The sequence below is a fragment of the Vanessa cardui genome, chromosome 4, assembly GCF_905220365.1.
Source record: "Vanessa cardui chromosome 4, ilVanCard2.1, whole genome shotgun sequence".
Classification (NCBI taxonomy): Eukaryota; Metazoa; Arthropoda; class Insecta; order Lepidoptera; family Nymphalidae; genus Vanessa; species Vanessa cardui.
This window is the reverse complement of record NC_061126.1, coordinates 6679799-6695921: the sequence shown is the minus strand read 5'-3', so window position 1 is coordinate 6695921 and position 16123 is coordinate 6679799. Positions and strand designations below refer to the sequence as shown.

Genomic DNA, 16123 nt, shown 5'->3' with positions numbered 1-16123 from the left:
CGGAATCAACTGGATAAAATTAATTAAACTACTTATATAGGTTTCAGTAAACCAATCGCGGATGTATAGTTTAAAATAAATGACTATTGATTTTGGGACGCAAATTAAAAAATATATGTATTCGCAAAGCCTGTCATTAATGATAAATATAATAAGATCAGAATCCTACAATTGTATTTTCCAAATGCGTAAAAATATTATTAACATGAATAAAGGTTATCAATTAAAAATACATACGTGTTCTTTACGCCCTTGGTGTTATGAATACTATATATCATACGATATTTTTTTTTTATGAAATACTTATAGTGAGTTTTGTATTCTATTTTTGTATATATAGACAAATATCGAACATATATTTATTAATACTATTATAGTTCGTTTTGTTTACATTTTAATGCATTAATTTAATAACACATGTAAGTGTGGCTTATCTCCAGCAACTGAGTCTAATATTATTTACACATAATCCATTAAGCTATAATTTTGCTGACGGTGTTGAATCAGTCAAATAATAATTCACATAAATAAAACTTATGATTAAATGACTTATGGTTACTATGGAAGTGAACAAAAATTTTGAAGATACTCGGTATTCTATTCTAAACTCTTGACAATACAGACTATCCGGATTGTCTATTAAATAAATTTGTGTTCAAAGCTAATGCCCATGATAGACCACTTCGCTCCACTTAAAACTTGTTGCTGACATTTCCTTAATACTCGGTCCTTATTGAATACTAGTTCTTGTAACTGCTATTTACTTATTATCTTTGTTTATTTTAAATAATAAGTTAGAAGTATAATGCTTTTTATAATATATCTGACTGCAAAAATCTTAAATAATTTGTCTATTATTTGATTTCGTAATATGGCTTTATTTTTTCTTAAATAAACAAATAGTTGTTGAAATGTTTTTTTGCATCTACCTATTATTTAAATTAAGTTTATTTTTTACTATATCTATGATAAGGTACCCAACAATTATATTATAAATAAGATATCTATATCTATTCTATGCTATAATTGAAATAAATATATAAAAATATATATATAATATGTATAAGTTGTGATGTATATTTTCTTGTCTGGAAATAAATGGTAAAATAAATGTGCAAAAAAGGCAGTTACTATATATTTACAAAGATAAAATGAACGATCACCTTCTGAGTATTTTTATAATCCTAAACTGTTGGAAAGTTTTACATAAGAAACGCCTCTTTTCACCGGTTCTTCTCAGGCTTATCAGTTTTTTTAACGTTATAAGGAGGCGGACAGGCAATCGTCAAAGCAGCATTCGAAAGCGATCCTGTAGCGTCCGCTGAAAAGACGGGGAGGATAATGCTGGTTTTGTAGTGGGTAATCCGTTGTGCCAGGACGCACTTGGCGTACTGGACACCGGTGACAATTGGGCCTGTAAGGAATATTAATCATTCCTTACACCTCTACTAACTTTTGGGAACTAAAATGTTATATAATTGTGCTGTAGAATAATACTAATTTTGCTCTTTGTGCCAGAATTCACGATTGAGTGGTTGGTGACCTACCCACCGAGCGTGCACAAAACCTTACCATACAGATAAAATATTTCTATTTTCGAACTAATTTTGATAGTTTTTTATTTTAACCATAACAATGTATAAGAATAATGCTTCTATATTGAATAAATGAGAAATAATACACTGACATACTGTTTTCGTATTCATAATATAGTCCTGATGAGATTATATAAGTTGGAGAGCACGTGAATGCGATGCGTGCTCTCACGTACCAAACGCGGCCACGTGCACTCTACTCGTTAACTGGGTCTCACTGACTTTATTTTTGAAAATGACGTCATGACTATTGACTGACTCGTACTAAAAATTTGTACAACCCTTTCTTACACTCATTATTATAGATATACTTATCAAAAACATCTTCAATAGTCAATTTTTGATATGACACATCTGTTGCTAATATCAGTAATGTATTGATTATTCAATAATCAGCGAGTCCACATACATACCTGGGTATGTCTGTTTATCTATCCACCCATTTATATTTACCTATCCCTATTCACGTATCCACTTATCATCAGTCAATTTGCACTGTGCAGACACACTATTTTTTCCAATATATTACATGTGTAGAATACGTTTATTGATGAATAGCACGTGATATTTGTTTTCCTGTTTAAGTAGATTATTATATTTGTACGATTATTTTCATCCAAATATTTTCCTATCAAGTATTTATAAAGCACCGACTGTGTCAATTATCAAATAGGTAAAATTTAATATTTATTCAATATTCATTAAAAGAACGAAACGAAACTAACAACTTTCTATATCTTCTATACATATTAATCATATATTTGTAAGTCATAAATCTCTGCTGACGAAGCCTCGGTGGGTTGTTCTTGTAATGTATAGTGTAATTTATGGTTATCGCAAAAACTTACAGACAATTTGTTTTAGATAAAATAAAAACATCGTTATAGTACAAAATATAAATACTCGTGAGAAGTTCGTTCGAATGAGTCAATGCTTATTGTGATCGCAGAAGTTCTTTTCGCCTCACTACAAATATTACAAATCATTTTTGATTTCATATGTTTATTACAATATACTACTCATTGTACGTAGAAAATTGTGCGTAAGAATAAAAACAAAAACCTCTTATCATTATTATTTATTTGTTGATTTTGGAAGTTGTTATTGATTATTAAAGATTCAACGTAGAATAAAACTATTTAATTAGTATTTTTCCTCAGTTGCTATGTTTTTTTGATTAGATATAAAGTTTCCAAGTGTTTGTTTTTTTTAATATCAGCTAGATATATAGATATATTTTAAATTCACATTTTAATAAATGAAATCAATTTCAATGGTTGGAATGCCATAAACAGTTTTTATTATTTATTCACATTTGGTTACATCTAACTGGGATAATATATTTATCTGTTAAATCATTCTTTTAAGCCACAGGCTATAATCGTGGACAGTTCCAGCAATTATTTTGTACTTTGTAAAGACAGTGCTACAATTATTTCAGTTACAGTTCTTGAAAAAAAAGTCTCACTTCAGGGCATATAATGGAATCTGTGAGAGGTGTTACTGATGACCTATATTATATTAATAATACAAATAGATTAGATCATTACTGAAGCTGATAAGTAGATGAGATTTAATTGTAAGGCTAAGTAAAATAAAATCAAGTCAAAACTTTCATGCTATATAAATGCATATACTTATGATAGTCAAAAAAAATACCTTTTGGTCAAAAATGCTGAATTGAGAAGGATCAATATTTTTTTCCAATTTTTTTTTCAAGTATTCAATATAATTAAGAAATACGAGGCGCTCGTTTACTTTCCACGGTTTTATTTTTATACACGAACTCAACAATTATATAATACTTTTGCATGCAAGCGTTCATTTCCATTTACTTTAAATTTGGTAACAGATATATTTTAAACGCTTTCTGAGGTTTTGTTGTCGAAAGACTCTCAAAAGAGAAACTGACATTATTTAGTTGAGTAACAGGAGTAATTAGTGCATCAACGATATACACATTTTATCACAAAATCATATAAACTTTCAACATATATGTAAATAAAATTACATAATATGCTAATGCCAAGGTTTTTAAATATTTATTTAACGCTTTTTCATCTTGAAATTGAACCTAATTGGTTGATCAAACTAAATGTTTAGTATCATACTACTACTAAAGAAAGACAAAACTATGGTTCTAAAACATGAATATAAAGTAATAATCCCCTCCATATCCATTTTACCCTTTTGTTTGTATGATAGCGATTGGTAAAATAGTAATTTTTCAAAGATGTATTAGTAAAACGTACGCAAGTGTCTATCAGTAGCCGACATAAGTAATATAGCGATTTTAACTGGCTATACATTGTATCCGCTCAAATCCTCGGTTTCGACGATAGTTGTCGACACGAAGGAAGAAGATTTCAATGCACATGATTTACGGCATCCATAACGGCACTGCGTTGTATTCTGCATGCTAATATTAAATCGGCATGCAATTGTTTCAGAATTCTTATTATTTACACTAAATCATGTCATAAATATTCCTGCGATATAAACTTACAAAACTCTAAGATTTGCATAATCGGATGTATCATTGAAATATTTACTATCGCAAAAGTGTGACCGATGCTTTATACTTATGTTATTGATTTTTACTAACGAGACGAAATTAATAAGTTGTAGAGATCAGGCATCATGTGTCACTTGTATGGTATTCACAGTGCAAAGTGCTACGTTATTCAACTTAATGGCTATTAGTTTGGTTCGTTAGTGGAATATTGCTAACGAATGTGCAGCGGCCGCGCATTCCGGCGGGCGGTGAAACGCTCAATTAGCACACACAGTCAGTATTCAACTATTCTACCTCGGTTTTCATATAAAACGTCAGTAATTTCACGCAATGCAAAGTACTAAAGCGTGACAGCGGCGAGCAGCGATGTAGGGTTGTTTAGCTACAAATTATAATTAAGTTGCGTGAAGCGTTATGTAAGAGCAACAATAGAATTTTTATCATCTTTATTGAATATAAGTAAGTAAAAAAATCCTGTTATTTTCCAGTTTGTTTTTTTTTTACGATAAGTTCTAAATCTCCTAAAGCAAAGGCCTCTACAAATAATATTTTCGTAAAAGGAACAGGTCCTATTAAAGCATATCTGGGAAGCTACGAAGTCAGTCGCTGTGATGGAGATGATTAATATGCCTCATTTGTGGCACGCGCCTCCCTCTAGGACGTTACGGGCTACGGGCTACGAGCTACGTCGCTGCGATGCTACGTGCTACTACGTACATCGTTTACGCTTCCGCGCGGAAAATTTATTAGATCCCACCCCATTTATACATTTTATCTCCATTATGTATTTATTAATGTCATCTTGTTTTCTAGCATTCCAAAGTACGTATAAAGTAATACAAGAATACGACATTTATTTTCTTTTGAATGGTACTCGTATACTATGTATAACTCGTTTGAGTGCGGTATAGGTTTATAATATCTGTTAGGTTTTAATGTAGGTCTTTGTACAATGTAGGCTAATAAGCGCAGTAGCCTTTATACAAAGTTTTCTTCAAACAATGACTTGAAACCTTGTGCTATTTGCTATGAAAATGTTTCTTTAGGTGGTTTAGGAAAATAAGGTCTTATGTTTTATAAGAACCTATTAAGATTTCTTACTAAGAATATATTAAATGCAAATTTTAGTTTCTACTTAATTTGTATATAATACCGAAGTATATTGCACATGTCATATAACAACAACAACAACAACAGCCTGTAAATTCCCACCGCTGGGCCAAAGGCCTCTTCTCCTTTTGAGGAGAAGGTTTGGAACATATTCCACCACGCTGTTCCAATGCGGATTGGTGGAATACACATGTGGCAGAATTTCTATGAAATTTGTCACACGCAGGTTTCCTCGCGATGTTTTCCTTCACCGCTGAGCACAAGATGAATTATAAAGACAAATTAAGCACATGAATCAGCGGTGCTTGCCTGGGTTTGAACCCGCAATCATCGTTTAAGATGAACGCGTTCTAAACCACTGGGCCATCTCTACTCTCATATGTAATAGTTTATGTCATATAAACTTATTAGATAATTACTTGTCATAAATTTGAAATACAATTATTGAAGACTTACAAAACTTACTTATATAGAAGGTATTTTCTAAATACAAAGTAAAACGCTGTTATTTTTATTATATTACAAAATAGAATACCACGTGATTAAGCTACGATTTAAATGATATATTTTAATTTGAGGTTAAAAGTGTTTCATATAATAGCTAAAGTACGTTTATTGGTTAAATTGGAAAGGCGAGCTACTTGTAAGTAAGCGATATTATTGTTGTAATTGGTTTCTAATGCCACCTAAACCCACCAAACGTGTTGGGAGACTGGACCCGGAGATAAAGTGCAGCCGCTCGCTGAGTGTCGTTACTTATTTTTCTTGTAAAAATAAATGTATCTAAAATACTGAAAATATTGACCTATTTGTAGTTTTGTTGTGATATTTAATTGATACGATTAAGTACTTACATTTTATTTACTAATCTTATGTTAATAATTAATATTTAATAACAAATATTGATTTTATAACGTATACACAAAAAAATTATCTTTGACAAGATTTAATTTGTAATTGTGCCAGCAAATAGTGTCTTAGTATAATTTATTAAATAATGAGACGCACTCATTGCAGTGATATTTCACAACGAGCACAAATACGCATCATTTTGAACAACAAACATTGCTTGTAACATAAATCGGAGGGAATTGAGGAAGAGGGTTAAGTATAGACGTACGAGTACGAACAATTCGGCACCAAGCCTTTCTTATTGTATTAGGATTAAGGAAAAGCCGGCTGAAACATTCGCTCCGACAACTTGATGAAATGTTTGCATTCTTAAGAGAAACCAAGCAAAAATTTAAAACAGATTACATTAATAAGTAAATAAAGAAACTTGTGAAGTTCTTAATCTCAATGCAGTAATATTGTTCAAATATTAATACAAGTTTGGCGATAAAATATTCATTGTTAAGTAATGAGAAGTAAGCAGTGATAAGACTAAATATATGTAATCCCGTGTACGTACGTATATCAAAGTTAACCTACTTGATATGCAAGCGATGGGGACAACATATCCTACATCTTGCGGAAAGAGCGCGAGTTAGAATTTTTCAGCGTGCAATGCTCCTGTCGTGTTTAAATCCTAGTAAATTTATGACCCTGCTCGTTGCTGGTGGCCAGTTTTAGAAATACTTCGTAGCTCTTTGTGCATCTCTCACGACGTACCTTTTGATAAAGCTCATATATTGATATGATGTAGTCCTCCATTCGAGCTTCGAATAATATTTGTACCTTTCTTTATCTTTATCGGTAGAATATGATATTTGTTTTCGTTGACAAATAAATTCACCGAAATGTTTTTTTTTTTAAATGAAAAGCGGTTTCGATAAAAAAGGATCGATTTTTTTTTTAGAAACGTAAATCTTAAACGAAATTATAAAACAGTATATTTTCAAAACCGAATGGAAATATTTACACACCATTTACTACGCAAAATATTTTTCATAATTTACGTTATAAAAATACTTTATCTTAAGACAGGCAAGTCAACTGTTTAATAAACTCATAAAGGTTTTATATAAAAGAGACGTTAAAATTTTGATTTACCAGGACCATAAAGTCAATCCATGAATATGAAAGTGCATTACATTCGCTTCGGAAGTAAAAACATCGTGTTTTAATGCCAATAATACGCACGGGAATGCGCGCTCGGCTGCACTGCCCCGGCACGCCATACAAAAATAAATTCGAAATATGATTCTGCATTCACCTCATCCAGGTTTATTTTAAAAGATTTTATATGTTTTAAGCTGCAATCATTTATGCCGTTTATTGTATAATGAATGATTTAACTTTAGTTTTAAAACGAACATTTTGTAATAACAAATATAAAATATTTATTGTTTTTATATTTAGGAATATTATAGTAACATTCTCAGTAATATTTGCGAACGTAAATCAATTCGTCGTGTTATCTATTCGAAGTATATATTTACATGGATTTTTAAGGTAGCATTAGTCATTTAAATATAAAATACATCGCGTGACTAGCATATATTAAACACGGCCGGACTGATGCGGAGACTACAATTTTTAGTCGTATTTTATTGAACGGAACCACATTAGCAAGTTTACCTGTGTATAAAACTTGTAAATTAGCTACTAATGTCACCCATTCTAAGGACGAAGTTAACTACACTTTGATATCCTTTTTGTTATACACATTTGTAACGCTGTGTCGAGTAGTACATTTGTTATATGCTATTGTTTTATATTCTCACTTACTACCCGTCCTGACTTCGCGCGGGTAGAATTTGGGAAGATAAAGGGTTTAAATGATAATACACATAAACCATTATATAATCATTATACACAAAATATTGGTTTACCAATCGCCATTATTTTTTTCGACATATTCAACAATTAAGGACCTATTTCAGCGAATTCATAAAAAAGCTTTAATGAATTATAAAGAACAACCTTACTTATAAATCACATCGACCATTAGTGAAAACGTATTAAAACACCATTCGACAGTTTTGGAACTTATTACGTTTAGACAGACAAACGCGATGGCCCAGTGGTTAGAACGCGTGCATCTTAACCGATGATTGCGGGTTCAAACCCATGCAAGCACCGCTGATTCATGTGCTTAATTTGTCTTTATAATTCATCTCGAGCTTGGCGGTGAAGGAAAACATCGTGAGGAAACCTGCATGTCACAAACTTCATAGAAGTTCTGCCACATGTGTATTTCACCAACCCGCATTGGAACAGCGTGGTGGAATATGTTCCAAACCTTCTCATCAAAGAGGAGGAGGCCTTTGGCCCAGCAGTGGGAATTTACAGGCTGTTGTTGTTGTTTGTTGTTGTAGACAAACGCAGTCGCAGATACTTTTATTAACTATATATAATGATATGGAACGTCCATAACAAAATAATTTTGTTTCACTTTTGTGAGTAAGAATGTGAAATTAATTTGAAATAAGGAACGCTTTAGTAGTATAATGTTATTGAAATAATGTTCTTGTAAGATATATGTAGGACACTTGTGTGCGACATAAAGCCGGATTTGCTGCGATCAGTAGGGCTAGAGGAAATAAAGTTATGATTTATGCAAGTGAAATGTGTTTCAAACAACGTTCGAGCGAAAGATCTCGACTACGGAGCGAGAAATTCCCTTGTGTCAAGCATATTTAGAGCTGTATCGAATTTGTTTAAACCAATTATTAAATGCTTGAACATGAATAGCTTAAAGTGATACAAAACATTTCACATTTATTTATTATTTACAAACAGTATGCAGATAACAGTCCATCTATATTAATATTACAAATGTGAAGCTAACTCTGTCTGTCTGCTTGTCGTTCTTTCACGACCAAACTGCTGAACGGACTTTGATGTAATTTGGTATGAAGTAACTTGTACTGTACTCCAAGTAAAGGATATATGTTACTTTTTTGCCTGATAACAACCAAAACACCCTTAAACGCGAGCGAAGCCGCGGGCGACGGTTGGTATTATATAAAGTATTATTTTGAAATAATTAAATCCATCGAGTATTATATGTATATATATAAATGTTTGATTACTTTTTCGTTGTTAGCTATTTACCGACAAAATGATTGTATTCCGATCAAATAAGTATTCAGTATTAAAGTAGTATTAAAACACGAGTATAAATCAAGTTTAATAAAGTTATTGGTCTTGGTTGTGGTTTATTTAATTTAATTCCGACGTTTACGGCTTTTTAGCTTTTATGATTGCATTATAGTTATGAAGATGTTATTTTCTTGTGCTATTGCTAGTTGTATTAATTTTATGTTTTTTATATTATTTAAGGCCAAGTATATGATATAATTATTACACAACTTGATACTTGTCAACAGAAAAATTAAATGTATGAATAAATTTTACGCAACAGGCTTTATTGATAATTCATATTTTTCTACTTATACCCTTTAAGTAATTAGTAGAGAATATGCCACATAATACAAACAAACAGGACATGCGCTACGACAATTTATTAATTAGGGTTATGTGATAGTTGGTTAGGTTTGATTGCGTACGGAATCTACTGGGCGTAAGTTTACAATGATTAATGTTTAATTGAATTTAATTAATATTTTGAAAGGTTTTATACCGAAATCTTTATAAAATTATTCACATAATACAATCTATTTTCAAGCGAAATCTTAAATCTCACCCAACTTTAAAATTGAAATGTAGACCATTATCCCGACGGAAAGTAATGAAATGTCGTGATTTTTAAAGCAATATTTTTCTTCCAGGATCCCTTACGCCGACAAGATCACCCCAGAACCGATCCTCAACAACAATGCGGGTCGAGATACAAAGGCGGACTCGATCAGGAACAGTTATAATAGCCAATTCAAAGTTGGCATTTACGGCTGGCGAAAGAAATGTCTCTACATTCTTGTCATGGCGCTCATGCTTATGTTGATTATCAATCTCGCGTTGACGCTCTGGGTTTTGAAAGTATTGGATTTCAATTCGGTAAATCGAACTTTTATATCTACATTCAGAATAAGTCACTACGTTATGTTATATTTTGCAATATACTTTTATGTTCATTGTTTATAATTTGGATTGAAAAATTCTGGAGAATATCGAATAAACATGTCACTTAGATCATCGGTCACTGGTCATGATTAGCGTCGATCTTACGTGTATACAAACATTCTACATAACGTGTACACGTTAGACGTAAAATTTCTTTACATTACACTATAAAATAATTTATTTTTCTAGAACAAACTTATGCTTGCAAAGTTAAGCAAGTTACGCAAGTTAAGTTTCTAGACTTTTAGTTTTAAGTAAAATGTATATCAAAGCTACAGGAACATGTGGGATGTAATTCGATGAGGAAAAGAGGTTTGAATTTTACTTTCATACAGGAAGGGATGGGACAACTTCGTATCGTGCCGGGCGGCTTGCAGTTATTAGGACAGGCTCTTGTATTGGACTCGCTGTTTGCATCTAGCGTCAAATCCCGACGAGGACAACCTATTTCAATCGAATCATCTAGAAACTTTACGGTGTCAACGCGAGATGCACTCGGGATGATTCAAAGCAGATTATTTTTAGGTAAGACTTTTCGACCCGTGTTTACTAATCTTGAGTATATTCATTAAACACTTTTGAACATAAGAATTAATAACATTTAATTCTTAAATATATACACATATGAACCAAAACTAGTTACTGTATAAATCTTGACGAATAGTGGCAAGAATGGCTAGCAGCATTTCCCCAACACACAAACAAACACTTTTTGTATACATATACATGATTTTTTGTTTGTGAACCGAATTTCTTTTTAATTTTTCGTTGAGCTGAGTATAAGGGTGTACCTTGTATTGTATTGTATGGGATTTCGTTTAGTTATTATTTGAATTGTATTTGTACTTTAGGTCACGACCGCTTAGAAGTCAACGTGGCCCGTTTGGAAGTACGGGATTCCCGTGGCACTTTATTATTAGGTGCGGGGCATGACGCAGTGTCAATCGGAGCAGAAAACCTCGTCGTAGCAAGTCCGGCAGGGGTTACTTTCAATTCAGCTGTACAGTCACCACTTGTTAAGGCACCACCAGCTAAGCAATTAATGTAAGTATTGTTTAATATCATTGACGTTACAAAAAATGACACTCTAAAGTGTCGTTCCTATAAATTTTTAAGACTTTGGAACTCACGAAACGTTATTTTATAGAGACTTTTCATGGAAAGTTTAATTAGCTGTAAGTAAAAAGAATAGGTTTTTTTTATAATATAGTTACCGGGCATAAATCTTTTATATATAAGCCTGTTATGCTTGACAGGTTGGAATCACCCACCCGATCGCTGGAAATGCATGCAGCGCAAAGCATAGCGCTCGAGTCACGCGCTGGTGACATCAGCGCCAGCTGTCTATCCACCTTCCGCCTGCGTTCCATCGCTGGTTCGGTAAGCTGACTCAGGGATACCCCGCGCATTACACGAACCGAACTATGTTTTATTGCTTCATGTTGCTGAATAATGTATGCTATCCATCAAAGCATTTTATATCAGAACCCGAGATGTCTTTTATCTCTCCTTTAGACATATTAATAATGTAAAAATATATTGAACTGTAAGGAGAACGTGACAATGTATGAAAAATATATTACAATAATTTATACGGGTTATTGCCGTCGGTATATAAAATTACGTTTTAAAATATTAACAATCCGATTGTTTGTGCCATAAACATTAAATGTAGTAATAATTTAAATATATTTTAACATACACAATAAGTTTTAATGATGTCAATATAAGTACATTTACGAAAGCAATCAATATTATTTATTAATTAATTAACTAACAAGCATCAATCACTTGAAAAATCTTTTGAATTATTTGTAATATAAATCTTAGTGGTATAACCTTCCAGAAACTTAAAATAACATTTGACATTTCGAAATAGAATTTAACCGGTCTGCTGAGTGACATAATAAGTTAAATCAAATACTTGGGAATGCTTTTAGCAACTCATATTACATTTAACAAGAGATTAGGCAGCTTATACTCCTGAGTTAATTTTTGCGTTTATCAGCCGTTTCGAAACCGGGACAGACATGTGGAATACGAATATACCAGGACTTTGTGCAAACCCATCTAGATATACGCGATTATAAGTTACTCAGTAGTATACATAAATATTTTTTATTGCTCTGTTCTGAATTTTGAACTCTGGGTCAGTATAGTAGGTCAGTTTGATTTTCCGTTATAAATGTAACTCAAAGTTTAATGAGATCATTTATTTTGGCCAACATTGAAATCATGTAATGTATTTAATTATTTGTTATTTATTACAGATTCGATTAGATGCTCCAAATATATACATGCCGAAATTAAAATCAGCGTTACCGTTGCCACCTTCAGGGTCACACAGCCACGACCCCCATCATCAGAACATTTATCAATTATGTGCTTGCGCTAATGGGAAGCTGTTCCTGGCGCCGCCCCACGGCGTTTGCGCTGCAAGAGAAGAGAGCTTAATCTGTCGATGATGATACATAACTTACATATGTAAGGAGTGTAGAATAGTATATACTATAATATTGTTATGTATAACTAATTAATACTGTACTGAATTATACCATTTTAAACATTATGCGTCGTAGGAAGATACTAGTAACTATTTCTTGATATAGTCAATTATAAAAATCGGAGCTGAATCATAGATGTATAAATAATTTGTGTTTATTGTGTAGAATAAAATGTTGAATTTAACTTGGATACGTTGTTATATTTATCACTTATATAGAAATTGTGACTTTGCAATAGTGTATACAGTTTTTTTGATATATTTATTTTGTTTACAAAACTACGCAAATGTATGTCAAATTATTTTTTACACATATATTGGTCTAAAATCGTATCGAAATATATTTTTTAATTTGAGAAATAGTTTGTTATAAAAATATTTAACAGTACCATTATTTTTGAACAACGTAAAATTCGATGTATTAATATAATAATAAGCTTTATAATTTTTCTACTATCGTGCATATGATGTGAGATTGTAAATATAGTTCGACTAATCTATATCGTGAGATTGTAAACCGTCAAAAGTTTGTGAATTGTTTGAATCTTCCGGTTATGTTGGGTTCGTATTTTCATAAATTCAATCCGACAGATTTGAATCTACCGAAAAATGATGCGTCGTCAAAACCGTAAGTAGTGTGTGTTATGGGGTTCGGTGACATACACATAATAATTGAATAAGAAAAAAAATATATATTAATATGTATAATTTTACGTTGTAAATAATGTTACTTTTACTTTTTTTATCTTAATCGTAATAACATTTCGGGATAATTTTTGTTCTAATTTTAAATTAATTTTAAAGAACTACTGTTTATTTTTAGTGTGCAAGCGTTTTAAGTCGTTTCAAAATATGCTACTTCCATTTACTATTTTTTCTCAACACTAATACATATTATACTTACTTATTACACTGTCTCATTATAGCGTTGTAGCTTAGTTGGCTTTAAAAGAGTTCGTGGCTTACAAGAGCTTTCAAATATTGCATCACGAGACTTATTAAAAATATGTAAAATATTTTCTTTATAAGCTCTAGGCTTACAACCGAATTTATTTTACGAATCTGTAGCTAGCTTTATTGGCACATAACCCAATAAAACAAAGAGTGTTCTCATGCTTAATAAAAACCTCTTTTTCCGTTTTCAAGCGTAGTAGTTAACAGAAAAATACATTACAAGTTTTTTTTTTTTAATATAAGGAAATGAATTCGGTTTATGAACTGTGACAAAAAAATAGCTATCGAAATTATGCAGCAACCAGACATTTGAAAATTGTTCGTAACTAATTAGTAAAAATTTTAAAAATAATCTTTGGTATTTCGAATTACAACGATTTTGGAAACGTATCAGATTTACATATAAATAATAACTAGTGCCTTTTTGGAGTCGCAATTAGGATAATATTTGGCTAAAAGTAATATCCGCAGTGTATTGCATTGTCTTTTAATAGTTTGAACTGTATGCGATGTTGTGATAGAACTTAGTGTAGTTACTTTGAAGGATCCATTTCGCTATATCACTGGATATTTTTTTAATTTCCTAATTTGTAAAAAAAGTTTAAGGTTTTATAAAAACAATCATAGTTTTAACTGCCAAGTATAATATTGTTAAGACAAAGTTTTTAAGCTGTACGACTTGGTCTATGTATATTCACAAAGGAATTATAATAAATTTTAAACTCTTGTCATTTATATATTCTTAGAGTTTGACCGTTGAAGGACCCATTGATTGCGTTAATGTTATTTAAAAACATGTATAGTCAAAACTTTTAAAAAAAAAAAAATCTTGTCATTCAAGATGTAGCGACATTACACGTTAACTTGTGTGGATGTTTATCAAAGATTTATAAAATTCTTTCTTCTTAATTTACGAAAAAATAATAATAAGATATGTTTTCTTAGTCATTAATTTTAAGAAAGTATCATTTTATATGTTGTAATGGATTCCATTAAATATAATTATTCAAAACAAAGCTATACTCATGTTGCATATAACCTAAATGTATAGAACGAGGTATTAAAATTGTTGATATTGTTGTACATATACTATATTATGACACATATAGAAAAATTATGATAAATAGAAATTAATATAAAATGACTGTGACAAAACGACTTATTTTTTAATAACAACCTTTTTCGAATGATATTCCTTTTTTAAAAACGTTAGTATAAAATTTGACAGATCCTTGTCTCGAAGGTATAAAATATTCTCAAAGTTCGTAATTGAATCGTATCCACAAACCGCAAGCACTTAATTGTATTATAAACGAACTGAGAATAACTTCGGAACTTCGTCATTTCATTTGAGTTTAAAACATGTTTTCGCAAACCGAGTAAACTAGACCGACTTTCTTGCTTATATGTGACACTCCGAGCGACAGGTGAAGTCAAACGAGCCGAAACAAGCACTACGACATAACTATACGCTTTAGTTGTGTTTCAAACATTAGTTTACGTGTAAATATTTATATGCGTTTTATATGTAATTATACATAGACGTAGTACACGCGCGGGCTAGTGTTATGAAACTTGCAATCGACACGAGCTTATTCGTTATTGTTCCTGCTTTCATTTGTTATTTCCCTATCAATAGATTTCAAAAACTATTTGCTGAAAAATAGAAGCCTATTCCCCGAAACTATTTCAAAGCGAAATTCCAATTTACTCGGATAAACAATAGTGAAAGTAGAATCAATAAAATACCAATACTGTCTTTTGTTACTGTTTATTGATTTCTTGTTTAAATTTATGATATTCACCTTAAGAAAACGTAATAACTAAACGTCCCGAAACACTCAATATAACAGGCATATTGCGAGACACAATGAGTCTCCGTGAACAGTCAGTGCTAAAGTTTAATTAAAGATTCATGATAAATCGTCGTAGGAAGCTGCATTCTGCGCCGCGTCTCGCACGTGAATAACGTCCGTTCCGCGAACACTTAAATAACTTAAGCCAGTAACCTAACAATAAATTCATGAGGCTCCACTCCTTTTGTTTGGAGGCGCGCCGCGCGCTAATTGGCAGGAAGGACCGTTTAAAACGTCTCAAATGAGCTGGCGTTACCGTCATTATAATCATTAAATGTATAAAGCCCGTTGCATACGTAACCTAATTGTTTAAGCCACGATGAATTAACTTAATGTTTGATTTTAAACTAGCGGCTATCTCAAATCTGAGTTTATTATACTTTACATCAGGAAATGATATTAACTTCTCACAGCTCCAGCTACGCCTAATTTAATATTACACGCCTTTGTTGTGGTATTGCAGAGAAGTCTTAAAGCCTTTTCAAAGACACCTCCCGCCTCGAGCTACTATCAAGTGAGCGAGAGGAAATAAAGTTATGATTTATGTAGTGAAATATGTAGCAGGCGGAGAGCCAACGTTCTAAGCGTTCTCGACGCGCCAACTTGAATTTTCTCGAAAGAC

General features: G+C 31.8%; 1 protein-coding gene across 1 annotated transcript in view; it reads left to right on the top strand.

The window, feature by feature from the left end:
• Positions 1-14746, top strand: part of LOC124544521 (delta-sarcoglycan-like) — a 34384-nt gene extending 19638 nt beyond the window's left edge. The window contains exons 3-7 of the mRNA XM_047123119.1: positions 9897-10122; positions 10524-10713; positions 11040-11232; positions 11445-11568; positions 12459-14746. Coding sequence (XP_046979075.1) covers positions 9897-10122; positions 10524-10713; positions 11040-11232; positions 11445-11568; positions 12459-12653 — 928 coding nt within the window. The 3' untranslated portion in view covers positions 12654-14746. The remainder of the gene's footprint in view (positions 1-9896; positions 10123-10523; positions 10714-11039; positions 11233-11444; positions 11569-12458) is intronic.
• The last annotated feature ends 1377 nt before the right edge of the window (positions 14747-16123 follow it).